This window comes from Coenobita brevimanus, chromosome 30, assembly GCF_032717465.1.
Source record: "Coenobita brevimanus isolate Jiangsu-jjx chromosome 30, ASM3271746v2, whole genome shotgun sequence".
Classification (NCBI taxonomy): Eukaryota; Metazoa; Arthropoda; class Malacostraca; order Decapoda; family Coenobitidae; genus Coenobita; species Coenobita brevimanus.
This window is the reverse complement of record NC_136983.1, coordinates 2,273,535-2,300,570: the sequence shown is the minus strand read 5'-3', so window position 1 is coordinate 2,300,570 and position 27,036 is coordinate 2,273,535. Positions and strand designations below refer to the sequence as shown.

General features: G+C 42.0%; 1 protein-coding gene across 1 annotated transcript; it reads left to right on the top strand.

The window, feature by feature from the left end:
- Nucleotides 1–26,611, top strand: Stam (signal transducing adaptor molecule). The gene is made up of 11 exons (XM_080268896.1): nucleotides 1–113; nucleotides 4,413–4,573; nucleotides 6,559–6,672; nucleotides 7,382–7,525; nucleotides 15,987–16,308; nucleotides 19,442–19,558; nucleotides 20,999–21,196; nucleotides 24,032–24,150; nucleotides 24,778–24,924; nucleotides 25,605–25,810; nucleotides 26,398–26,611. The coding sequence occupies exons 1-11, from the start codon at nucleotides 71–73 to the stop codon at nucleotides 26,609–26,611; spliced, it is 1,785 nt and encodes a 594-aa protein (XP_080125022.1). The 5' UTR covers nucleotides 1–70.
- The last annotated feature ends 425 nt before the right edge of the window (nucleotides 26,612–27,036 follow it).

The window sequence follows — 27,036 nt, the reverse complement described above, 5'->3', positions numbered from 1 at the left end:
GCCACAACTAGTCACTTGATCATAACAAATCCTCTGAAACTCGGGATAATTTTTACAACCGTGGCCAAAGATGGGTATATTTTCAACCAGCTCGCCCTTCGACCAGTTTGTCGGTGAGTTTCATCGTTCTTGTAAGGAGTTAATGCTTTTGAAATCACAAGTAGCAAAAGAAAGTTCGAGAAAGCCTTGTTATGCCAATTTCCGCCTTTCTCTGATCTACAAAAGGATGTTGCTATTGCGATTGAGCATGGAAGGGGTATCCCCGCTGGTAATCGTATGTGCGTGAGTGTATGGCTGTTGTGCAGGATTGGTAGCGAAATGTAATGTTATTAAGCCAGTACTTCCGTGTGAATGATTGTGACGTCAAGGTTGTGAGTCACGGCTGGCTGTCAGATGTTTTGAAGGCATTTATATATCCATTAGTCATTTCATGTGTATATTTGTTTTTCTGTCTGTGTTCTTGTGTATGTGTATTTGCCATTTTATTTCAAGGATGGTTATCTGGTTACGTAAAGGGGGCCTCGTTATTTAATTGCATACTTATATTTTTTAGTTTATTTTACTATTTATCAGTTTCTGTAACACCTGTCAGGGTAATCTTTATGGAGACAGGAGCATCTTTTAAAGTAAGAAAAATTTTACCCTCCTCTGAATTTATTAAGTGTTTCTGTAAAGCTGTACAGAAGTCAGTTTTGAGTATGAAGAAGGTCTATCAGTAAACAAGGAATATATGATTAAATAGGGGAAAAGTTAGGTTAGGATAAGTCAGATTATGCAAGTATAAAGTAGATTGTTAGGATAAATTTTGTTAAGTTACAATAGTTTAGTGTAAGTTTGGATAAATAGGCACTGATAAGGCAACCTTTAAGGAGATGTAGGACCATCTTATTTTGCAGTTTTCTTCAGTTTTTTCTTCGCCTTAACTCTTCATGAGCCTTTTAATATATTCTGATTGCATTTCTAAGTTTCAGTGTGTTTTAGTTTTTTTAAAAGTAGTGAAAAGCATTTCAAAAGTGTGTTGTTAACAGATCCTAATGGTGCCAAAGACAAACAGGTGCCATCGTGTGGTGCGCAAAGCCAGATGGTTGCCATCTTAGAGTGCCCTTTTTTTTTTGTCTTCTTTTTTTTTTTTTTCTTTTTTTTCAAAATTACCCTTGTCAGTGTCTGTTTATCAAAACCTAACCTAAATTTTTGTAACTTAACCCAGCCTTTTATTAAAGAGATGATCCTGTGTCTCTGTAAGAGTTACCACTGATAATGATAATTTTGTTTAAAAATGTCATTCTATGATGGCATCCGTCTGTATTCACCTGCCACAAGATGGCATCCATTTGTCTTTGGCACCACTTGGGATTGTAAATATCCATTTGTCTTTGGCACCACTTAGGATTGTAAATTGACCGGACAAGTACCGCATTTTAATTGCTTATCTCCACTTTTTAAAGAAATAAAAAACATTGAAAACTAGAAAATGCACTCAGAAAATACTCAAAGAAACCTATGAAGAGTTAAGTTAAAGAAAAAATGGAAGAGAATTGCAAAATGAGTGGTTCTGTGCCTCCTCAAAGGTTACCCCTGTCAATGTATCTCTTGACTGGCAATCAGATGAAAAAATGCCTCACCCTTTACCTGTCTATCTGTTGCCAAGTGTGTCCAGACTGATGTATAGCCTATATACTGCATAATTATTTTGTACCAAAATACTGAAAATAAAATTTGGAATATTCTGTCTGAATAAAGGTATGTACAGTATATAATGTGTCATGGATTGAAGGAGGTATCACAGATGGACAGAAGTAACTGCAAGCCCCCACTTGTTAAATGCTGTGTTGGTGATCATTTGTGGAATGAAGTTCAACAACTGTTTCAGCAATCCAGATATCTTTCTGTATGGCCAGGACAAGGAATTGGAAAGCTTTGACATCAACTTTGTGGGCAACATATAATATAGAGGCACCATTTTTTTTTTTTTTTTTTTTTTTTTTTAATAGATCTGTGATACTTAGGGTCAAAAAGAAACAGTGTCCTTATTTTGTGTTAATTCATTTAATGGTAAGAATTAACGCCTGTGTTTTAATGGGTGAAGTGATTGCTACTTGTGCTTTTAACCTTTTAAATGAACCAAAACCATGTCTCACTTAAAGTGCTGTAGTATTTAGCCTACATGCAAGCTAGACTTGTGAAGACTGGCTTTGTGGCAGAACACACATGTATGATTATTTATTATGAGTAGGTCACCTCAACATACATAACATCTTTCGTGATGATGTTTTTTCACTTGCTGCATGGCTACCACAACCATGATTCTGATGTCTTGCTTCAAAACTTACACAGGCACCCCTTGTAATACCTGGGGTGAGTTCTAAAATATCGCATCTTTTGCCGTGTAACTGCTGTAGTACATTAAGCTTCCAAATATCCATACAAATAAAGCCAAAGTCTGTTCAATTACCAGTAAGTGGAATTTATGAACGATTCAGTGCTGTATAGTACTAACTCCCAAAACCCTTCAACCCCCTCATGAATCTTGCTGAAGATGTTACTATTAGCTTAATGGTTTGATAAGAGTTCAACCAAGGGCAACATTTAATCCTGTCTGTCAGGGTGCATAATACTGTATTTGGCTTATTTTTGCCCTCTCCAGACAATTTTATTAAGCTTAGGTTAAACTTTTTAAACTATAGGGGTTAGTAACAGCTTTTATTAACCGCTTCACATCCAGAGAGCTCTCCTAAGCTGAAATAATATCTAGTAGTAGTAAGAAATGGAAAAAACAAAAATGATGTACTGTACTTGGAATGAACGAGTTAAATCCCTGCCTCTGCACACAATATCGTATACCGGTAATGTACTTGCATAGGAGCCATAGTAATAGTCAACTCAGTTCGTGTGAAAAGAGGAAATTGAAAGTAAATGAGAATAAGAGTAAAGTGATGAAGTGCACAAGGTTGGTAGGGGGATGAATATAGTTTTGAATGGCGAGTTGCTCAAGGAGGTAGAGTGTTTTAAATATCTAGGGTCACATGTTGCTGTGGATGGAAGAATAGATGCAGAAGTGAAGTTTAGAATAATTGAAGTAGGAAAGGTGCTGGGAGGAATGAAAAGAGTGTTTAGATGTTGTTCACTTAGAATGGATGTAAAGAGAAGGCTGTATGAGGGTGTTGTGGTACCGACTGCGTTATATGGGGCTGAAACATGGAATTTGGGTGTAGCAGAGAGGAAAAGTTTGAATGTAATGGAGATGAAGTGTCTGAGGAGTATGTGTGGAGTGACGCATATGGATTGAGTGCAAATTGATGAAGTGCGAAGGAGAACTGGAGTTGTTCGGGAGATGGCTAGTAGAGTTGAGCAGAGGGTGTTGCGATGGTTTGGGCATATGGAGGGAATGGATAGTGAGCGATTGGTAAAAAAGATAACTAGATCTGATGTGAGAGGTGTAAGGCTGAGAGGAAGACCACGAATAGGATGGATGGACAGTGTGAAGAAAGCGCTGGATGCGAGAGGAATGTCTGTTGAGCAAGGAAGAGTGGCTGTGCGTGACAGAAATAAATGGAGAGAAATTGTGAATGAATAAGTGATGACGTAGCCCTGAGGGGATATTCACCCACATTTGGTCTGATCAGCTAGTCAGGTCAGGTGCGGGTAAGGGGATGGGTCTGTTATGATGTGGCAGGGGTTAAACCAACTCTGCTGTCGGGCCCTGCTGCAGATGTCACTGATTGCATTGCGCAATTGACCCTTGTGCGGTGTGGTGCGATGAGGATCTGTCCGTTCTACCCTTTGGGGCTAAGATGCGAATGAATGTGTTTGCGTGGATAAGTAAATGGGGAATGTGTCGTCCTGTCTAGCCTACCTCCCTTTCCTTGGGGGAAGCAGCCTAGGTATATAGATAGATAGATTTTTCTTCATTATGAAGAGTAAATGACATTTATTATTCACTGACAGCATATTCTTGTACCAGTACCTACTGTACCGGTACATGATTCTTTTCAGAACTAACAGCAACACCAAATATTTCATTCAGTGCACTTGATCCTGGCCTTCAAGAATGTTTTGTACTTTTCAGATCTAAAGCTGCACCATATGGGGAACACTGGTGAATATATTTGTGTGGGAAGAATACCAGTACCTGCATAATCACCAAATGGTGAAAATAATGTCTGAAAAATAATAATAATAATCCCTGTGCTGGGGACTCTATCAGTACCTTTAATTTATCCTCTCCTGCTTTCTTTTCAGGGTTCTACCTACCCCAATTATTACTGTGGAAAGAGGGTTAGAAAACGATGTTGATGATAACCTAAATATCCTTGTATCCACTTAGAATGAGGAATGAATGACAAGGATTGAGAACAAATATTTACAGTACTGTATTAACACAGGTAAATAAAACTGTGTCTGTATCCCCTCAGAACGGGCAACAAGTGAGAAGAACACAAGTGAGGACTGGGGCCAGATTATGGACATTTGTGACCGCGTGAAGGAGAGTACCACCGGATCTAGAGACTGCCTTAAGTCCATTGTTAAACGACTCAACTCAGAGAATCCCAGGGTTGTTCTGCAGGCTATTACAGTAAGTTGTTGTGATCTGAAGTTGTCATTGGTCTGTATTCTTGTCAACTCAGAAAGCTCTCTAGTACTTCTTCCTTGCCAGTTTGTTTCTGCATACAAGTAGGTAATATTCTTGTCAGTAATATTTATGCAGTCTATATGAGTATAGTATTATGAAACTATAAATAGGATAAAACAGTACTGATGTGTACTGTTTAAGATAACACACCAGAGAACAGGTTTTAATATGTTCTTTAACCCCTCGGCTGCGAATAGCATTGCGGAAATGCTGAACAGTAGACTCCTGTATACATTCTGGAAGAGCCCTGTGCAATATTGTGAACTTTTTGGTCATTTCTCATGCCTATTGCGTGCTTATGCTTGATGAGTGGGTCGTGAATCGTCAGTGTGGAGTGTAAACTTTGTCAGAATAATATGTTTGTTTAGGGATAAGTGGTTCGCAACACATAATGAAAACTTTTTTTTTTTTTTTTTTTTTTTTTTTTTTTTTACCAGTCTTCCCTCACCACAGACATAGAAAATGTTTAGGACCGCTGCAGCCTATGGGTTAAACTGACAAGAATATGACCCATTGTGTTTGCTCAGTTAACCACTTCATTATGATTGCCTGCTACCATATTTATTATACAGTACAAACTCTCCAAATCCAAAATGCATGTGTCCAAAGACTAAGGAAAATTGAATATTTTGTAAAGTAGACCCATAATCATAAATATAAGAAAATCATGTAAAAGAACAGCCAACAGTACCTTGAACAGTATTTGCAGTGAAATTCCAGTACCTTGTATTAGTAGTATGTCATTTGTTGTAATGCATGTCCACAAATAAACTTTGTCTCCCAATATACATTGACTGTCTTAGGATAGATGATATCAACACCCTCCTACAGCATGAAAAATTATTTTGTGGAAGTTTTTGGAAATTGGATGTTAGGGTATTGGAGGTTGCACTATATTACTGTTTTTTTAAAGACAGTGTTACTCAGGTTAATAGAGCTTCTGAACTGTAGTGGTTAACCAGGGTGGTACAAGGCATTTGCATTCTACCATGGGAATTGCCTCATCCAGTACTTCACCACATCATTGCAGCTGCTGTACACACACACACACACACACAGACACACACACACACACACACACAGCTTTGCCCTTAGATCGGACTATATGAGCTCTCAGCTCCCTTCCGGGAGGGTAAAAGCTGACAATCACGACCATCAAGTGATCCTGACCTACCCGGTGAATTACACACACACACACACACACACACACACACACACACACACACACAACTATAATAATATGCTTGTTTCTTAACTCAGTTTTAGTGAAAGGAGCTTGATTATGCATACAGTATAATAAAAGTCCCAAATATGATACTATATTATGTAAAGCATTATGATATTTCAGGATTACTGTACCACCGTTTTTCTGGTACTGCATGTAGTCTTCTGTTTTACAGTCTCTTGCCTTATCTGCAAATCACACAATGCAAAGCTACTTTACCCTCATTATTTCAGTATTTTTTAAAGTTTATTATTTTGTATTAGTCTAACATAATGACTAGATGTATACTGAATTATCATCATTGAGTTTCAGAGAAAATGGAGGGCTGTGAGGAGTAATTGTAGGTCCGTGAAGAGTATTCACAGCTTGCAGGAATGGATCTCTGTTAATACTGTACGGAACTTGAAATTGGGGAACATTAGCAGATCAGCTTTATAGGTAGTAAGGAAGCATAATAAGGAGTTTTCATTAATTGATTGTGTGCCTAATGGCAAAAAAAAAAATGTGTACCAGAAGGATTAGTATTGTACATTATAGGAAGGACATGTAGATATGAAGAGGTGAGAGGGAAAAAAAAAAAGTTCATAAACCCATTTGCCATAAAATATCTATGGACTACTGAAATGTTCGGGAGGTACTGTACCCAGAGTACTATAAATCAGTACACCATTTTCAAAATTCATTGTTATGATTTACCCAACAGTTGCTTGACGCATGCATCAATAACTGTGGAAGGAAATTCCTGCTGGAAGTTGCAAGCCGAGACTTTGAGCAGGAGCTGAAGAAACACCTGACCAGCACACGCACCCACCACAAAGTATGTACAATGTCTCCCTCATTAACACCTTCAGTTTGTTGGCATATGGTTACTCTTAAGTCATTTGGTTGTTGTTTGTAATAATGTAGTGTTACTTGTGATCTGTTGTGCCATTCTTGCACAGATTTAGCCATGAAGTGTAATGTACTGTACATCTTAAACAACAACCAACAGACTTCAGTGAGGTGTAACAATAGCATCACACCTCATGACTAAAACAGTGCAGGGAAGGCATAACAGATCACAAATGACTCAGACAGTAGAAATGGCGGAAGAGAAATGGTGACAAAAACCGTAACCAAGAAGAATCTGAACTTAACAAAAAAAATAAATAAATAAATAAAAAATCACACTAAAAGCCAGCCAAAGAAATACTGGACACTATATTCATAAGCCAAGTGCCACCTAAAGTGAACCAGCTTCTTGTGAGACAAGAGAAGTGCTTTTAGTTAATAATTGTGGGGTTCAAAACCAGAGAGAGAGGGAAAAAAAAAAAAAAAAACTTCTGGCTTCAAAGCATCTTTTAAATGATGACTACTCACTAGTACCCTCTTTTGTGTGTATACACACACAGGAGAGAGAGAGAGAGAAAGAGGGGAGGTTGCTTACTATGCCTACAAAACACTTATCCTCATTTTTCATTGAGAGAAAGATAAGAGAGAGAGACCCTCTTGATCCAGCTTTAATATTCGCCATTTTATTCATTCAGGTATCAGAGCGACTAAGAGAGAGTCTGAAGAAGTGGGCAGAAGGGGAATTCAAGGGCGACCCACAGCTCAGCCTTGTGCCATCACTCTACACTCGGCTCAAGCACGAAGGTTATGACTTCAACGTCACACAGGAAGCAGCACCGGTGAGAGAGGAGCCATCATTGCCATTGTCATCATAATCATTAATGTTCTCATCACCACCAGCACCATCTCCACCATCCTTGCATCTTTTCCCTCACTTGGATGTCGTGGAGTATGGTCTGAATTTTTGCCAGCAAGTTAATTAAAAGAATCTGCCAAAACTCTGCAATGCTATATTTTACCATAATATGGTTTTTCTTCTGATCCCACTTTCATATTTTCTTTCCTTGTTTTCTGGATATTACTTCACTCATGCTTAAGGAAAAAAATAAGGTCAGGATGATTTTTCCTTTCCTGTTTTCATCCAATTTTTATCTATTTCTCTCTCTCTCTCTCTCTCTCTCTCTCTCTCTCTCTCTCTCTCTCTCTCTCTCTCCAGTAGGAATAAGATGTAGAATTACTGAGTGGATAAAAACTAATATGTTGAGATGGTATGAACATAGAATACACTTAAGTAGGATGCCAAAGAAAGTTGGTGAAAGTGAGATTGAGGGTAATGTTTGGTGAAGGAAAATTTAATGTGGTATGGAAGAAGAGAGTGGATCTATATATTAATGAGAGGAAGAGGAGTGTTAGAGAGATGGGGGAGGGGGGGCTGTGTGAGGAAGCAGCCTGGAGGTGGTTCTGTCATAGCCATTACCTGTCCGGAGATTCCCAAGAGGAAACAAAATTTCAGAGATGATAATTTCTCTGTGTGTATGGTATAGTTGGTATATTGATCACTATAATGTTGGTAACGTTGTCGATATTTATTGTATTATTATAGTGGTGGATACCTGGTAGCTCAGTGAGTTACAACACTTACACTGGATGAGTCCTGTAAGAGTTTTAAATCTGAGGCATGGTTGGGATAATTGCATAATGTCACTCAGATAAGTAACAACTGGTCATGCACCTTAAATGTGTGGATAGAGTAATATGCAGTAGCTCCAGGTCTTCATGCATCTGGTGGGACAATAAAGGTTTAGATGATAAATATAATGATGATTTGTAGTGTTTTAACTGTTGCCTTTCCTAACATTGAGAGGGCTCTTTCCCCATGCTAAGGGATCTTTGTATGATATATGTGTGAAGAGTGTAGTGCTGCATGGTAGTCAGGCCTAGGAAGCAAAGGAAGAGGATATTTGTGGGCTCAGACATACAGAAATAACAATTATTGAATGGATGTGTACCCGTAGTATGTCCTTAATGCAAGCTTGGGGGCAAGGAATATGATTGAAGAGTTGAGAGGAAGAATGGGACTGCAGTGTATTATTGTTGTGATGAGGAGAAGTAGATTGAGATGGTTTGGGCATTATGAGAGTATGGAAGACAACAGTTGGGTGTGGAGGGTGAGAGATGGGAATGTCAAAAGTAAGGTTGCGAGGAACGGTCAAAGAAGACGTGGGATGAGGTCATAGTGTGTGACCTCGGCATTAAGGGACTGGATAGGGAGGCTGCCAGAGATCAAGCAGCATGGAGAGCCACCACTGGGTGACCAAGGCCAATGGATGAAACCTTGTTGGAGCCTTTATAAAAGATACAGCACTATCTTTATACACTAATCCCTTTAACACTGTGAGGTCAGGTTACCAGAAATACCAGTGTATTATGAATAACTAAAATCACAATTACCCTTCATGGATTAGAAATAAACAAGCCAGTCTTAATATATAGTTGGGTTGCATTCCTGGAAGACCAACTGAATAATAATTGATTGTATTCAAACATATTGTAATATGGGTTTCAGTGAGGAATCATTCCAGGCCAATGGTTAACCACCAAATATAACTCAAGAAATAAGTTTCCACATCACCTAAACTGGTTCCTTGTCAAGTCCATGTCATCATAGGTCCCCCCAAGGCTAGGGGACAGCTGGTATCTCAGGGCACTCACTCACCATCCTCAAGGACAGGTACATCTGGCAAGCAAGGGTGAGAGAAAAAACAAGCAGGTCGGGCAGACGGCGCAAAAATGGGTGAGGCAGGTGGCGCTGAGATTGGTGAGGCAGAGAGATGCTGAGATATGCCAGATGATCTCTGCCCATCCCACCAATTTATGGCCTCTGCTTTTGTTCCTTCATTTGATTGCCTCTCCTCTTGTTCCTCCATTTGATTACCTCTACTCCTGTTCCTCCATTTGATTACCTCTACTCCTGTTCCTCCATTTGATGGCCTTCTGTTCCTTATGACCTCTGCTCTTGTTCCTTTATGTAACTGCCTCTACTCTTGTTCCTCCAATGCCATGCTTGTTGATGGCCTTGAATGGGCAATGGTGGTGATCCCCATATGCCTGGCAGCTGTCTTTGTTGTTGCATACGTCTCCCAGTTGGAGCAGAGACCCTTTTCAATTAAGGGGACACCATTGCCACTCTTGGCTGCTTTGTGTGTCACTCCTGCATCAGGGTGAGGTCTTGATGACATGGGCCATCCAGAGTGATTCCTTTTCCTCTGAACCTTCTATATATGCCCACTACTGTTCCAGGATCATCAAATCTTTATTGCTTAACTCTCCTGGTGACTCTTAAGCACTTCCTCAACATCCTTGTCATCCATCTCAACAGAGCCTGCCTCATGTGAAAACCTCAGGATGTCTTGGCAGGCCTCGGAGACTGAGAGGAATCCAGCTTCGGCTAGATTTTGCTCCATATCACAATTCATCATGGACGTTTCACCTCATCTCAGGCAGTGATGATGATGTCAAAGTGTTCAAGATATTTTACCCATGCCATAATTCCTAGATGATGAGCTTGGCTTCTCCATGCGAGGCACACAGGAGTTGTTGCATTATTTGGCTTAGATAGTAAGCTTTAAGCATTACAACCACCCCCAGGCCCATTGGCCGGATCAACAATGTGGTGTTTGGAGGCAAAAACACCACCTTTATGCTTTTCACCCAGTCGTCCATGGCCTTAAGATGACTCAGGGCATTGTCCACGGTGAGGAGAAATCAGTTCACCAGGTTGTGCTTCGATTCCTGGTCCCAAAGGGTTGGTGAAAGTTAGCCTTCCATACAGCTGTGGCACAGCGATGTGGTCAGTCAAGCTTTTGTGTTGGATATCCACATTACTTTCAGGACCTCTTTCTTGTAGCCCTTGAGTACCCTGGGATTTTCCACAGTATAGACAATGAGAGGCTTGAATTCTAAATCTCTCTTGGCATTGCTCCCCAGCAGGAGAGTAAGGCAGTCTTTTGCAGCCTTATATCCAGATGCAGTCTTCTTTCAGGCAGTGATAGTTTTAGGAGACACCCACTTCCCAAAGAAGCCCATCTCATCAAAGTTGAGCTCCTGCTTGTTGCTGGACTCTCTGTCTTTGATGCACTGCTTGAGACTCTCAATCAGCATTGCTTGCCTCTCCAGTCATGTAGGAAATGCAGGCCAGCATAGGCCTTGATATGTGCAAACCACTGAACGCTGGCCATGAAACTTGCCTTTACTGCACTTTCACCGCCCGATCTTCACCCTTACGTCCTCCCTTAGTGAGAGGGCCTTGTTGCTCACTAGCAAAGCTTACAGGGACACGTCATGTTGATTCTAGTCCTTTATCAAGCTTAGAGGGAGCCCCGGACATGTCATGTTGATTCTAGTCCTTTATCTAGATTAGAGGGATCCCCTCCATCTCCTTGATCACAGGCCCATGTGCTGTCATCAGCCTCTTAACAGTCAGGGAGGACACTTGGTCCCCTCCATCCAGCAAGACATTGGCGTTCATTACCATAATCAACACAGTTGACTGTGGAAGATGTAGAGCACATGCAGTAGCATTGGCATCTTGCCCTTCCTTGTGGGGCTTCACAGTGTTTAACTTAACATCCTGAGACAGGTTGTTTCTTGGCTGCTTGGTCTTAGTTACCAGTAGTACCACACTTGGTAAATTTGATCACTAAATTTTTACCATATAACTTCATTAAACCTCTTTTGCCACTTCAGCTCCAATACCAGACATCATTATTGTTCAGTCATTGATACTGCACAGTAATGATTGTGATGCTGAGCAATGACAAGACAAGAGATGTGAATGTAATACAATTCAGTCTGAGAGAAAAGATTGCACGACCACTAAGCTTTTAGTCATTTCGCTTCACTTGCTGCTTTAGCCCAAACACCACTCAGTCGTACTGTTGTTCAATCTCTTACGCTGCACAGTAATGATTGGAATGGCTGACCAGTGACATGATGTGAAAACTGCAGATGTAACACGATGCATAGAGAGAAGATTGCACGGGAGGAACACATGTGAAAGTGACTGAGTTCAAAGGGCTAGTGCGAGAAGCCAAGCTTGTTCAGATGACTCAAAACAGTTTTACATGTGTTAACACTGTAAACCATCTTCAGTTAGATAAAATGGCTGTTGGCTTGCATGTCAATGGTACCATACTGCTGAGGCTCGTTAGGGGGATCAGACCAGTCATGTAAGCAAATGATAACTAATCGGGCAGTGATAGGGGATGTTAAATAACTGAAATGATTTAAGCAGTTGATCGGATAGCAGTGGATCATATAGGATAACAAGGCTGGTTTGTACTCCTCATGGAGTACAATTTTCAGTCACTGTCTACTGGTAAGTGTATGGAAAACAACTGCATATGGAAGCCAATAGCTTAACAACTGAATAATCCTGTAACAGAGTAAGTGCATTTAAATTAATTTTTGTATTGATGTTAATACCTGTACACAAGATGTATAGTAAGAACCCAGCACAGTGGTAGGTATTATTTACATGTGGTACTGACAATTTGAATGCTGTTACCTCATGTCATTCTTCTTCCCCATCTTCCCTGCTATTTATGCATTTGATGATGATGGTGAAGTAGCCTAATAAGGTGACAGTAAAATGATAATGTGATGATGATGATGATGATACTCAGGAAATGGTGGAGATGCGTTCTGTCTCCCTCCCAATGCTAAGTGACAAACTAGTCAGCCCCATAGAAAGACATTAAAAGCAACACTGGTAATATAAATACTTCTATCTATCTATCTATAGCCCGACGCCCTAATCGCGCAAAGGGTGGCCGCAGACAAAACGCCTCCAAGTCACTCTGTCACCCACCAATTGACTACCCTCCCCCCAACTCAACCCCCCCTCCCTCATATATCTCTCAACTCCATCCCTCCACCTCATCCTCGGTCTACCCCTCCCTCTCCCTCCCTCCACCTCACCTACATACACCCTCTTAGTCAGTCTTTCATTCTCCATTCTCTCCACATGTCCAAACCACCTCAGTGTATTTCTCCTAATCTTTTCAATCACATCCACATCTACCCCACAACGTTCCTTCACTTCTTCATTCGTCAACCTGTCCCTCCACGTCACTCCACATGCTCCTCTCAAGTAACTCATTTCCACTGCTCTCACTCTTGACTTGTTCCCCTCTTGCAAGGTCCACGCCTCGCTTCCATACGTCAGGGTAGGGATCACAATACCATCATGCAGTGACTTCTTAACTTCCATACTCACCTCCCTATTTCTCATCACGGCTTTCAGTGTACCAACAACCTTTCTTCCCTGCTGTACCCTTTCACGTACTTCATCCCCCAAAGTTCCATCCTTACTCATCACACTACCCAAGTACTTGAATGCACTCACATTCTCCATATCCTCACCATCCAACCTCACTGCACACTCTGTGACTTCATTCCTCTCAAACACCATAACTTTACTTTTGTTTACATTAACTTTCAGCTTCCTCCTCCTACACACTGTCCCAAATTCATTCACCAAACCTTGCAACTCCCATTCATCTTCACTCAACAATACTGTATCATCAGCAAACAGCAACACCGGAAGCTTCCAAATCTCACCCTCATTCATTAGGGCCAGCCCCACATCCACTGCCCTACCTTGCATCTCCTTTACAACCCCATCCATATATATATTAAACAGCCATGGAGACATCACACACCCCTGTTTCAGTCCCACATTGAGATCAAAGAACTCACTCAGCTCACCATCCACTCGCACCGTAGCCCTAGCTCCCTCGTACATACTCTTCACAGCACTCAGCAATTTCCCCTCCACTCCATATATTCTTAATACCTTCCACATACCTTGCCTATCTATTCTGTCATAAGCTTTCTCCAAGTCCATGAAGGCAGCATACACTTTCCTTCCCTTCTCTAGATACTTCTCCACTAAACATCTTAGAACAAATATCTGATCTACACACCCTTTTCCCTTCCTAAATCCCCCTTGTTCTTCTCCAACTAGCTCCTCTGTCATATGCCTAACCCTATCAATGACTATTCTACCATATATTTTACCAGTCACACTAAGAAGGCAAATACCCCTATGGTTACCACATACTTCTCTCTCCCCTTTTCCTTTGTACAGAGGAACAATTATACCTGATTTCCAGTCCTCTGGAACCTTTCCCTCTTCCCAAGCCAATCTACACAACTTCCATATCCACTCCACAACAATCTCACCCCCATACCTAAGCATTTCACCACACACTCCATCAATTCCTTGGGCCTTTCCCAGCTTAATCCTCTTCATCGCTTCCTCTACTTCCGCCCTACTGATCTCTTCCTCCCTCCTCTCATCTCTTCTTCTCCCAGCCATTCCCCAACCACTTATACTCACACTGCTCTCACTCTCAACATTCAACAAATCCTCAAAGTGCTCCTTCCATCTCCTCAATTTCTCTCTCTTCTCCACCAACAATCTATTATTCTTATCTTTCACTCCCCTACTATTTCCCCTTTCACACTGCCTTACTTTCTTTACCTCCTTCCAAAACAATTTCTTACTCTCCCTCCATTTCACACTCTGATTCCTCCCAAACTCTTCATCCACTTTCTTCTTACTTTCCTTCACCAGTCTCTTAACCTCCCTTCTCCTGCTCACATATACCTCTCTCTTCTCTCTCTCATCTTCTCCCCTACCTCTACTCGCCAACCATTCACCATATGCCTTCTTCTTTTGTTCTACAGCTCGTTTCACCTCATCATTCCACCATGCTGTCCCTTGCACACCCTTGCATCTCCTCCTCACTCCACAAACCGCCTCACACGCTGCGCCTATCTCTTCCGTGAATATCTTACATACGTCTTCCACCCCTTCCATCTGCTCTAGCTCATAGCTTCCCAATCTTTCTTCCACTATGCTCTTATACTCTGTCATTTTCTCACTATCTTGCAGTTTCTCCACTCTTCTCACAGGAGCTGCTTCCTCCTGTCTTCCCCTTCGTCTCCTCAACCACTTTCTTTGCAGCTCCAACTTGGCCATCACTAAGTGATGGTCCGAGACTCCATTCCCCCACCCTCTCCACACTCTTGCATCCAACACTTGTCTTCTCATTCGCTCATCCACACACACGTAGTCTATCATTGCCTTTCGTTCAACAAGTTCACCATCCATCCTCCTCATTACTCTCCATGTATACCGGTGGATCATCTTATGACGAAAGTAGGTGTTGGCTATTGCCAACCCCTTACCAGCACAGATGTCCACCAAAGCACTACCATTCCCATCTACTTCAGCTGGCACACCCCACTGACCAACCACTCCGTCCACTCGTACATTCCCAACTTTGTCATTCATGTCTCCAATCAACAGCACTCTCTCGCTCCTCTCAAACTTGTCCATACATGTTTCTACTCTCGCCCAAAACTCATCTTTCACTCTTGCCACTCGATCCTCTGTTGGAGCATACACACACACAATCGCCCATGCTTGTATACCTACTTTCATCCTCACCCATACAATCCTTGCACCCACTGTTCCATACTCTCTTATATTCTCCTTCCACTTCTTGCTTATCATCAGACATACTCCCTCTTTTGCCCTCTCATTCTCACTGACTCCCGCACATATACCTACACCATATTCCCATTCTCTCACCCTTTCACCTTTCCATTTAGTTTCAGTCAATCCACATATATCCACTTTTGCATCCTCAAGCACCTGAACAATCTCTCTCTCTCTTTCACTTCATCATTCACTCCTCTCACATTCCATGTTCCCACCCTCAGCATGTCCTTTGTCCGTTCCTTAGTCGTCAATGTATGGTCCGTCCAGGTCCGAGGCGCTTTATTCGCTTTTTTAGTTAGTTCTTTTTACGGGGTGGGGCACTAACCCACCACCAACCCTTTTAGTCGCCTCGTACGACAAGCAGGGATACTTACAGTTTATTAAAGAATATACCTTCTTGATCACTGTCAACTGGTCCACCAATCTACTGGCCTGCTACAACATGAAGCAGGTGGCCCTTTTCTATTATTTTTCTCTTAAATGTGCTCTTTTTAATCTAACACCCTAAAATTGCCATCTCTCTATCTCTAATGCTGGGTTGTAGCAACAGATTAACAATAGTACAGTAATCACTTAAATATATATCATAATTCAGCCAAAGCCATGTCAGATAATGCTATACTGTACTACCTGCCTCATCATCTTTTGATCTGACTATATTTGATCATCAACAGGCCTAAAACAAGTTAGAAATATTTGTCAGGTTATAATGCCGTTGATGTTTGCAGGGTAAGAAATCGGCAGAATTCAGCAATGACCCGAATGTTGTGAACAGTAAGCAAGAGGAGGATGATATAGCACGTGCCATACAACTGTCTCTTCAGGAGAACTCTGGTGGTGGAGGTGGGTCTCACTCCACCCAGGGAGCCCGCTCCTCCACGTCCTCTAGTCTGTACTCCTCCGCGGCGGCTGCACTCTCCTCCGACGGTGACTCCTCCTTAGGCAGCTCATCAGCCAACTCACAACCCAAGGAGGCTTTGAAGGCTCGGGCACTTTACGACTTTGAGGCAGCTGAGGATAACGAACTCACCTTCAAGGCAGGAGAAATAGGTATGGCCCCTGGAGTTGTTTGGGAACAATAGAGTGGATTGTTTGAGGAAGGATATCATAGGATGATGTAAGAGAGGGAGAAATTGGAGGAGTGAAATGGTATGATGGAGTGGAATATTTGAAAGTCTGTGTCCTTGAGTGGTATAAGGGATGAATGAATGGAAGGTAAAAATAAATGGGAGGGAGTGACATCATAGTATAATATAAGCTTCATAACAGAAAATGGCAGAATGAGATTGAAGTGGAGTGTTTCAAGCACCATGTATGGAGTAATGCAAGGGATATGTAAATAGATGTAAATGAGAGGGAGGGACACCATAGCAGGATATAAGCTTAATGATAATACAGGGCTCTTGTTTGGCGAGCCACAGCTCGCAAATGCGTGTATTTTTTCCCTTTGGCAAACAAATTTTACATGCAAGTCGCCTTTTGGCGAGGGGAAAATACATCCACTTCAAAACCCAGGAAACTACAAAATAAGTAGATCTCAAAGCACGTTGTGATGGACTATATTAAGTCTTTCCTTGTCGCCATTGTGAATGTTTAAAACCTCATTATATGATTCTAATCATCACATTGTGTAAATAAATACTTATATTTACTGCTCGTAAATTATTTCGGATCGTAGTCAGTTTGGCTACTAAAAATTTATATGGCTCATAAATCTGAAACCTTAAGAGCCAAATGGTGCTCAACTATCAGCAGTTAGCAAGAGCCCTGTAATATATATATTTGTTAGTAGAAGCTGAGATTTAAATGGAATAATGGAATGAAGTACAGTAGGCCTTCAATATGTCACTTTTACAACATTCATTTTGCTATGAAATCCATTTTAAATTTCAGAAAAATTGCCCAGTAAGGTCCATTAATATTCATAAGACTGTGATACCACATTCTTAAACCGTAATTTACAGTACAGATTGTAATGAAAAAGTTGCAATACCTTCTGAAATATATCTGGCTTGTAAGTGACTATTTGAGGCAGGTTGGTGTGGAGTTGTATGAAGCATAGTGATGAGTGGTGATGGACAGATATCCAGTGTGAAGTGTAGAGATAAAATGGGGAAGATTTAGGACAATGATCTGCAACTATTTTCTGATCTTTTCATTGCTAGCATATATTTTAAGGTGATGGGTGAGTGCATGGGTGCGTGCTTGCATGTATGCATGCATGTGTGTGAGACAGAGAGAAAGTGAGTGAGCAGGGATGGTGGTTAATTTGCTTACACCATCATTTTTCAGCTGTCTTGTCACCATACATGAACACCAAAATTGATTCTTTAATCATCATCATCCAGACCTCCTTTCCCATCCTAGGGCAGGGTGAGGAGTAGCAGCTGCCAGACAGCCCAAGTTTGCCCAGTCCAATGGGCCACAATTCCATTCACTCATCATTCAAGTCCCCAGAATCCTGGCTCTGTCTGATACACTAAAAAACTTTCACCACATTCTGTAGCTTCACACAAACCTATCCGGTAGAGTCAGTCAGAACGCTGGGACGTTAAAAGGGTGTGCCAAGTCCCTGATCACGCACTTCTCACAACATTCATCCAACCAGCTCGATCTCTTGTCAGTCCCTTAGCCTCACCAACTTCCTTACCTTTCTTCCTCACACACTGATCCACCATATCCCTCCACCTTCTCCTTGGCCTGCCTCACCTCCTTCCTCCGTCAAATTTGCTCAGATTTACCCATTTTCACCACTCTGATGTTATCCATTCTCACCACGTGACTGTACCATCACAGTATATTCTCTTCGATTCGGGTGTCCACAGACTTCCTCACTCAGCATCATTCACAAATCACATTATTTTGTATCCCATCCACTCTCTGTACTCCACATACATTCCTCAGCAGTCCCATCTCCACTGCTCTTAGTCTTGACTTTTCATCTTCATGCCACACCATAGTCTCACATCCATATGTTAAAGTTGGCACTAACACTTTCATGTAAGCCTCGCACCGGTGCAACACTGAAGCCTCGCTTTCTGCAACACTGAAGCCTCGCTTTCTTATCAAGGCCTTCGTAGCACCAGTTATTTTAATTCCTTGTCACTGTACTTTCCTTTTCTGTTGCACATTTTCCTCTCTTTTATATCACTGTACCCAGGTATTTGAACTCTCTCTCACCAATTCCAGTCTCTCCCCATTCACTGTGACATCACACTGGGAGTCACCTTCTCTCTCGAGTACAATCACTTTACTCTTTTCTGCATTCACTCTCAAGGCACGACGCTCACAGCCATCAGCAAAACTCTGCACTAGTCTACCAAGTTCTTGTCTGGTATTTGCAAGTAGTACTGCATCTTCATCATACAACAAATTTGAGATATTCCATCCATCACCATTCATTACCAACTCCATCCCTCTTTCCATTACTTTTCTTATTACTTGTTTCATCACCTCATCCATATATATATGGAACGACATTTAAATATTTATTGGTTCTGGTGAGGGATTCCTTACTCAACCATATCAACTGTTAGTGTGGTAGAGTGAATAGCTGAGATGTGACTGTAAATTACTTGTAATTATAGTTATCCAGCTTATGCATTGGAGTAGCAGAGTGAATGTAAATTACTTGTAATTATAGTTATCCAGCTTATGCATTGGAGTAGCAGAGTGAACATCATCCTAAATTCAGTCTTGGTACATTTATCATTCTTTGGCTTACTGATACTATGGTCTTTTCACTTTAACTTGACTTGAAATTGCCATATCTCCATCTTGAATGCTAAGCTGTGATAAGAGATTAACACTAAAACACAGTGCTTGCCACGAAGATATGCTGTGGAAAGGATGTTGAGCTGAAGCATTCTTACTCTACCATCAGGGTACAGGAAATAAATAAGGATAAAACTCTCCATTAGGTTAAGGTAGATGCACAGTAGTTGTTTGTATTATAACTCACTTCAGTATTTTTCTATTCTTGTAACTGATTGCTACCCACACCATTTATTAGTATCAAATTGTGATGATGATGATGATAATGATGATGATGATGATGATGATGAGGAGGAGGAGGAGGAGGAGGATGACGACGAGGAGAACAAGGATGTGGAGGAAGAGGATACAACGCAGCTGACTTCAGAATGAGACATGTGGTAGTAATGTTTTTTTGTGGTTGCTGCAGTGTTGGTGCAGGACAACAGTGACCCCAACTGGTGGAAGGGCAACAACCATCGTGGTGAGGGACTCTTTCCAGCTAACTTTGTCACACTTGACCTCAACACTGAGTCAGAGCAACCAAGTGAGTTCATTATAATTAGTACAGTATTATGCAACTCAGTTTGGGGATTGCTTAAGAGGAAGCATGATAGGTCTTTTTTAGTCTACCGTACCTCGTGCAACCCTACCCCTCATGTTAACACATCTCGCTTTCTGCATCCAATTATCATTCCTCATCTTTTCTACATGCCCAAACCATCTCAATCTACCTCTCCTCATCACAACACCAATACACTCCAGTCCCATCCTACCGCTTAACTCTTCCATCGTAAACCTAACCCCCCCAGGCCTCGCACTCAGGGAAGCACTGCACATCCACCTAATCATTGTCATATCCACAACAAATCCAGTAATCATTCTAGATCATCAGCACTGAAGATAATGTACACAGCAGTTGTACTTGATATTCATTAATACCCCAGACATATAACAGTGAAAACATAAAACAGTTTTTTATTCTTTATGTTTTTCGCTTTCATCTTAAATGTCGGGACCAACTGCCTAGCCCCGGGCTCCTACGCTCCTCATGGGGCAATGTAGGATTGGATGATGGATGGATCTAAACGAACATATCTAAGCAGCACAGTAGTGCACATGTCAGAATATGATCAGCTGATCATGTCCGTGCAAATGAGACAGTGGTGGTAAGATTTTTATGCCTGATTAATTTTCTAAATCAGTCGAGGTTTATCCATTACAAAAATAATAATAATAATAATGACACTTGTTCAGGTGCTACATTGAGGTTAGTTGGGAACATTCATAAATCCCTGAAAGTCAAATGCAGCCAGCATATTCAAATTAACTAAGATGTATGAACCATTGTGCAGCCTCTGCCATTTTATGAAAGACTGATACAATCCCTTGCTAGCCTTGAATGGAGGAGGATTTGCTACATGTTTCACTGACAGTTTGCTGTATTGTATTGTGTATTCACTCTCACAGGAATCGATGGCCAGTTGGCACATTATTTTGTGCTTTCTTTTGGCAAGAGTTTCGTTGTCTTGAGTAAAATGCTGTTTCTATCCCCCCCCCCCCCCAGGGCTGGAGCACAACTTTTCACTGCAACTTTTAACCTCACAATGTCAGTTATTCTAAAGGAAACCTCTTAACTTATCATATTTCATGTAATACCTAAATACTGTGGGAAGACAGGACCAAAAGAAATGGAGTTCTTGACCCCTCCTCTCCTATATTTATTTATTTATATATTTATTTTCTATGCATATCCCTGTGTAAGAGCTGAAAGTTCACTGATTTATATATTTTGTCAGTGGTATATTGTATTCTGTCCCTTTATGGTTCATCCTTTAAATAAATTATTTATATTATGCAGTGTTCATGGATGATAACTCTCATACTGTGCACATCATGAACCAGTTGTTGAGTGTACTGTAGTACTTTACAGTACAACAGCGTGGAGTATAATTGTGATGATTAATGTGTTGATGTGTTTTGGCAGGGTCAGAAGGAGGGAAGAGAGTGTCATTCTCTGAGTGTGTTGAGGTGACGGAGGTGGAGGGTGGTGGTGGTGCAGAGCCGGGTGAGGAGGTGACCGGGGAGGTAGATGAGGCAAAGATTGATCGCCTCCTACACGTCCTTCATGAAGCTGACCCCACCGGCATGCGACCGGACCCAGCTGAACTGGCAACACTGGAAGGTCAGTCAACTCACTCACACTGCACCCAAGTTTCTCTACCTTTGCCTATAAATTTAGTTTGGAGAATATCGTGATAATAATAAAAGTAGTTATGTATAGCTGGCAACACCTGCCGTCCACTCACTCGGTGTAAAACTATGTACTGGTGACTGAAAAGTGAGTGACAAATCCAGATGGTTGGCTGTAATCCAAGAAAGTGTTTTTTACACTGGTTGATAACCACACAGCCAGCAAAAGGAGACTGGGCAGTCTAGTGGATTATGGAACTCTATCTGGATATGGCCTTTATGGGTTTATTCTTGGTGGTCGATAGGGTTGGTTGGTCATGTTCCAGTAATGCTGCTTACATGCAAACAATTGATCACCCTACGTTTAAATATCTAGACTGAGTAGCTTAGATAAGAAGCACCAGTAAAGATTTGTATGATGGATGTAATAAAAATTATGATACAGGTACATGTATGTTTTTTAAGGCCATGGTAGTGCGTGCTTGTGTAAGCCATTTTTCACCTGTTGGTGGCAGCTATCAGTGATTTTAGGTTGCCATGCAATTCTGTCACCACCAGTGAGGCACCAACAAGTTGCCTGGGCATCTGTTTTAATGGCTGCATGCCACTATTGTCACCAACTCATACCTAGGGCCTTATGTTTGAATTCAGAGTTTTCCTTCTCCAGGGCTGGCTGTCATCTAAGGATAACAAGACCACTGAGACTCAGCTGTCTAAGACAAATGAGAGCAAACCCTTCTTTGTATCCTTCTGCGTTCACTAATTGGTACTTATTTCAAAGCCAAAGGTGGCTGTTGAGTATATGTACACAACGACATATCTCGCTCTCATGTTCCTGAACTTGAAACTCCTGAATTCTCTATTCTCTGGCTTTGGCCGTCTTGTCATTCTTTGACTAAATATATCTGTGCTGTTTACTTATCCCCTAATTCTACTGACTGTGGAAAATTCCTTGACTATCTTGTTTCTAAGATGGAAAACATCCTGTCAGTATCTCCTTTCTCAGAAATCTCCATTTTAGGTGATTTCAGTGTTCACCACCACCTTTGGTTCTCCTTTCCTTTCACTGATCCACCTGGTGAACAAACCTACAACTTTTGTATCCTTAATGACCTAGAGCAGCTTGTACAGCACCCTACCCATATCCTTGACTGCCTTGGAGAGTTTCAACAAACTTGACCTCATCCTTACCCCAAGTCCCTCTGCTTACGCTGTTAATCTTTTCTCTCCGTTGTTCTCCTCCGATCACAACCTCATCACCTTAACCTGTCCTATTCCCCAGTATGGCCTGTGAACCCTTCCAAGAAGTAGTGGCTGTGGCACTTCGGAGCTGCTGATTGGGAGGCCCTTGGACAGTGCTTATTTGATTTTCGCTGGAGTGATTATTGCTTCCATGGCCGAGAGCCATCTGGGTGTGCCATGCACATTACGAAGGTTATTCTTTCTGGCATGAAAGTATGCATTCCTTTCTCATATCCTTTGACTAATGCAAAAACTAACCTTGGTTGGTAGGTGGGGGTGCGCACCATCCACTCACTCGATGTAGTGCTCCTCTTGGGTGACTACCCTTTCCTCTCATCCTTCTTTCCTTCCTTGCTCCTCTGTCTTTCTTTCCTTCTTTCTTTCTTCTTCATTCTGTCTCCGGGTAACTCTACACTGAGTGACAAACCAAATGGTTTCCTGTACACCAAGAAACCATTTACAACACTGGGTGGTAACCATATAATCACACTGACACCTGGTGGTTTAGTGGGTAATTAAGGTGCTCTAATCAGATTGAGCCTGTGCAGATTTATATCCAAGCATTGGTTGGGGCTTATTGCTCACGTAATGCTACTCGGATGAGTGAGGCTGGTCACTGTCATCGTAAATGTTGTGACAAACTTACCTAGCCTTGGGCGTCTACGCTGCTCATGCGGCAATACAGGATTGGATGATGAACTCCCCTCCTCTTACGGGCTCCCCTCAACCTCTTGTCTCTTCTCCGCACTGTTGCATCTTATCTCTTTTCCATCACTACTTCCGTGGTCACTGCTCCTCTGAACTGTCTGCTTACATCCCTCCACCACTACCTCAGGTGCATAGCACCCATCTAGCAATAAACTCTCATCTTCTTCTGTCCAACTGTCTAATGCAGTAGTTTAACCATTACTTCAGGTCCTTCACACATGCAGGAGGTCAACTCTGGAACTGTCTCCCTCTGTCTGTATTTCCTACTGCCTCTGATCTCCAGTCATCCTAACGCAGTGTGTAAAGGCATCTTGAAATGAACAGATCTTGAATTTGGCTCTCTGTTATCTTGTTTTTGTTTTGTCTTGGGGGGAGCAGTCTCGCAGGCTCCTGACCTTTGGTTCCTTCTTTCTTACTTAGGAAAAGAAAATGCCCCAGGAAATGGATGGTAGTTGTATCAAGAGATATGTATGTGCTGTAGTCTCAGCCCAGAATTTGGTAGTGTAAATGCAGTTGAGTTCCCCACCTGGGAATGTAGTTTAGTGGCAGCTACCTGGGTTTGAGCCCCGCACTGCTTCCATGGTAGTGTAAACAAAAGCAGCAATCAATATCCCCCAGCAGGAAAAAAAAATAAAAATAAAATGCACCGGAGATATGTGTCACCTTTGAGTTTCCTTTTATCCTACTGTGAACTAACCTCTTTCATCTTCCTTTGAAGTTTGTTACACCATAGAATGATGAGACTGTTCACTACCCCCTGCTTTTTGTGCCGGGAGGATGCCACTCATTGCTTTAGTGTGTGCCTCCCAGGGATGATGATAACCAGCCATCTCCTACCTATAATGATGATAATTTAATGTAACATGTCACCCGTCAGAACAAGTGAATGCAATGGCCCCAACCATAGACGCAGAGCTGGAACAGATAGATCGTCAACATGCACAGTTGGCCCGCATCAGTACCGGTCTGGTGGATGCTCTGGCGCTCTATCACCAGGTTAGTATGCTCATGTGTGCTCTGTATTCTGACTTGTACTCTTTCCCTTTGTACAGACTTACTCCTGTTTGATGTAATGACATTTTTGTTCAGGAAAGTTATTGGCATTGATACTGATATTTTGGATGCTTTCACTAGTACATATACACATGCGTTGTTTTCTGGCTTGTACTCCTTTGCATTTTTCCACTCTTACACTTGTTAATAAAATGCAGTTATCATCTGTCAATCATTTGTGAGGATTAACATTAAATAGATACATTCACACATGCCCAGTATTCTATCTCATACACCGCCTTGTTCAGATTCATTATGTTTTTTTAACGTCATGCTGTCTTTACGTGTGGAACAGGTATGCACATTAACGATCTGTTGAATGGTTTCGTGCTCTATCAGTTAAGTTGATGCATTGTCACATTCTTCTTATTCTGCTGTTTACTCTTCATTTTCAGGCTGTTACTCATTTTTTTTTTTTTTTAACTAAATAATGTCATTTTGGAAAAGTGTGTAGGAATCATTGCTGGTCAGGTGGGTGTTCTTAAGCTGTTTCTAAATTGGTACACTGACACATGCTTTTTGTTTATTTTTTTATTATTTTATTTATTTTTCATTCATCATCATAAACAGCTGATGCGAGAGTTACCACCTGCTGGTCTGCCTGGATATGGCTACCCTGGGCCAGCCAAAGCCACACCAGCACCTCAACCCCACCAGATGCCTCCCCATGGATACCCTCCCGCCCCTGGCCCCACCCCAGGCATGCCCCCACATCAGGTCAGGACAGCCAGCCAGCCAGCTATCCATCCCTCCCTCCCTCCATCCATCCATCCCCCCATCCATCCATCCATCCATCCATCCATCCCCCCATCCATCCATCCTTCCATCCATCCATCCTTCTATCCATCCATCCATCCATCCATCCATCCATCCATCCCCCCATCCATCCATCCCCCCATCCATCCATCCATCCTTCCATCCATCCATCCTTCCATCCATCCATCCTTCCATCCCTCCCTCCATCCATCCATCCAGTCTTGCACTTCCGGCAGGAGTGTAGGAACATGGGGATAGGCTTTACATTCCAGACAGCTACAAAAGAGTTGCCTGTTGCTCATCCTTTAGCAGCAGTGTTTGAGCAAGAAACCCCAACCAGCTTTTGGAGTTAAACCTTATGGGCCACATTGAGTCAGAGGGCTGTGACTCTCTAGACCGCCAGGCCAGTCATTGCCATTATTACCATCATAATAATTATAGTTCTTTCAGTTCTTTCACTTTAACTTGGCCCAGAAGTAGAAATGCTAGGGCTATACTTTTTCATGACTAGCAGTATATTCTGGTGTTGATGTGTTTTGTAGCTTAGCATTCATGATGGACAGATATATTACCAAATGTTAAATCCCAGAATCATTGAAAGTGCCTTGGTTGAGTATTTGTTGATCATCTATTTATTCCAGATGTATGGACCTCCGGGTCAGTTCCCACCATTCATGGGGCCACCGGGGCACTTCCCCCCACCTGGCATGCCCCCCACCAGTGCCCCAGGTCCGTCCCAGCCCCCCCAGCAGCCTGGTATGGTCCCCCCTGCACAGCCCCCCAACCATACCATGCCACCCCCTCCCCTTACACAGCCATCAGACTTCCACCAGATGCAGCCTAACAGGTAATGTAATGTAGTTGGCATGTGGATTTGATGTAACGAGCATGTACGCCAAGTATGCATGTGTGTAAATTATAGAAATATTGGCACTTAAAGTTTACTTGATAACAACAAACTTACTTTTCATGTTTTGCAGTGTCCAGTGCCAAATATATGGAAAAAGTTGTAACATTTAGGTACATAGCCTGGATATATATAATGAGGGCCACCCTTAGATGCATGTAAACTATTAATCAAAAAATCAGATCAACATGCATCCTCATAAGTAATCTCCATATTGTCATTGACCATGATACGCCCATTTTCCATAGACTGGGTGTCAAACCAAGTGCCAGAACAGGCAAATTACTTCCCACTGGTTGCAGATAACTGTTGGGAAAAGAGAAGTCTGAGATGTGTAATAATATTTTGTGACAGCGTGAATTCTCAGTTTGGACTTTGAGTCTACCAGCTTATGGCTGAGTTTTGCTTCTAGTTACCAGGCTTAGAGCCACACTTCACTTCATTGGTGTTACAGTATACAGGATTCCATCCAGGGCTGATGGTATTCCCTTCTACTCCCTCATACTAACCATATACTTTCTTTACAGTCATGATGCCAACATGGGAGGCAACATGATGCCCGGGTATGGACAGTTCCCAGCTGGTGCTCAGTTCCCCCCTGGCGGCCCACCCACAACGCACCCGAACATGCCCCCACCTGCCACCATGCCACCACCTGCTGCCAGCCTCCCACCTGACCAGCACCCACCCAACTTCCCAATATACTCACAACCACAGACAGTCCAGCAGCCTCTTCTATAAAACATCAGGTTCTATATTCATATACTTGTTTGTTCTCAACCGTCTGTATCTAGGTGATGTCTGTGTTATTTTATTGTTGCTGCCACCTAACAGTTTTATTCAGCTTCAGGAAAGGCCTCTGGTATTGCAGGGGTTTATTATGGCTGTATCTAACCTCTCCTGTTCAAAAAGTCTGTCTTAAAGCCAAGTAATATTGTCTGAAGATGGCAAGAGTAAAATGAAGAAGACCCTCCAAAGCTCACAGGGTTTAGGTGCATTTAAGGCGTGTATTCTTGGACAGACTTGAGCTGTCTGGATGTTGCTACTCCTCACCCTGCTTTTGGGTGGGAAAAGAGGTCCAGATGATGATGATGATGATGATGATGATGACGATTCTTGTCAGGTAAGGAAACTCCCTAACACCTTTTCCTAAGTGATTTATTTTG

What these genes read in the sequence shown, in the direction of transcription:
- Stam (XM_080268896.1), top strand. Translation starts at nt 71, where the DNA reads ATGGGTATATTTTCAACCAGCTCGCCCTTCGACCAGTTTGTCG. An exon ending in GCACACGCACCCACCACAAA is followed by an intron (nt 6,673 to 7,381) that starts GTATGTACAATG and finishes TTATTCATTCAG; the next exon opens with GTATCAGAGCGACTAAGAGA. An exon ending in CACCAGATGCAGCCTAACAG is followed by an intron (nt 25,811 to 26,397) that starts GTAATGTAATGT and finishes CTTTCTTTACAG; the next exon opens with TCATGATGCCAACATGGGAG.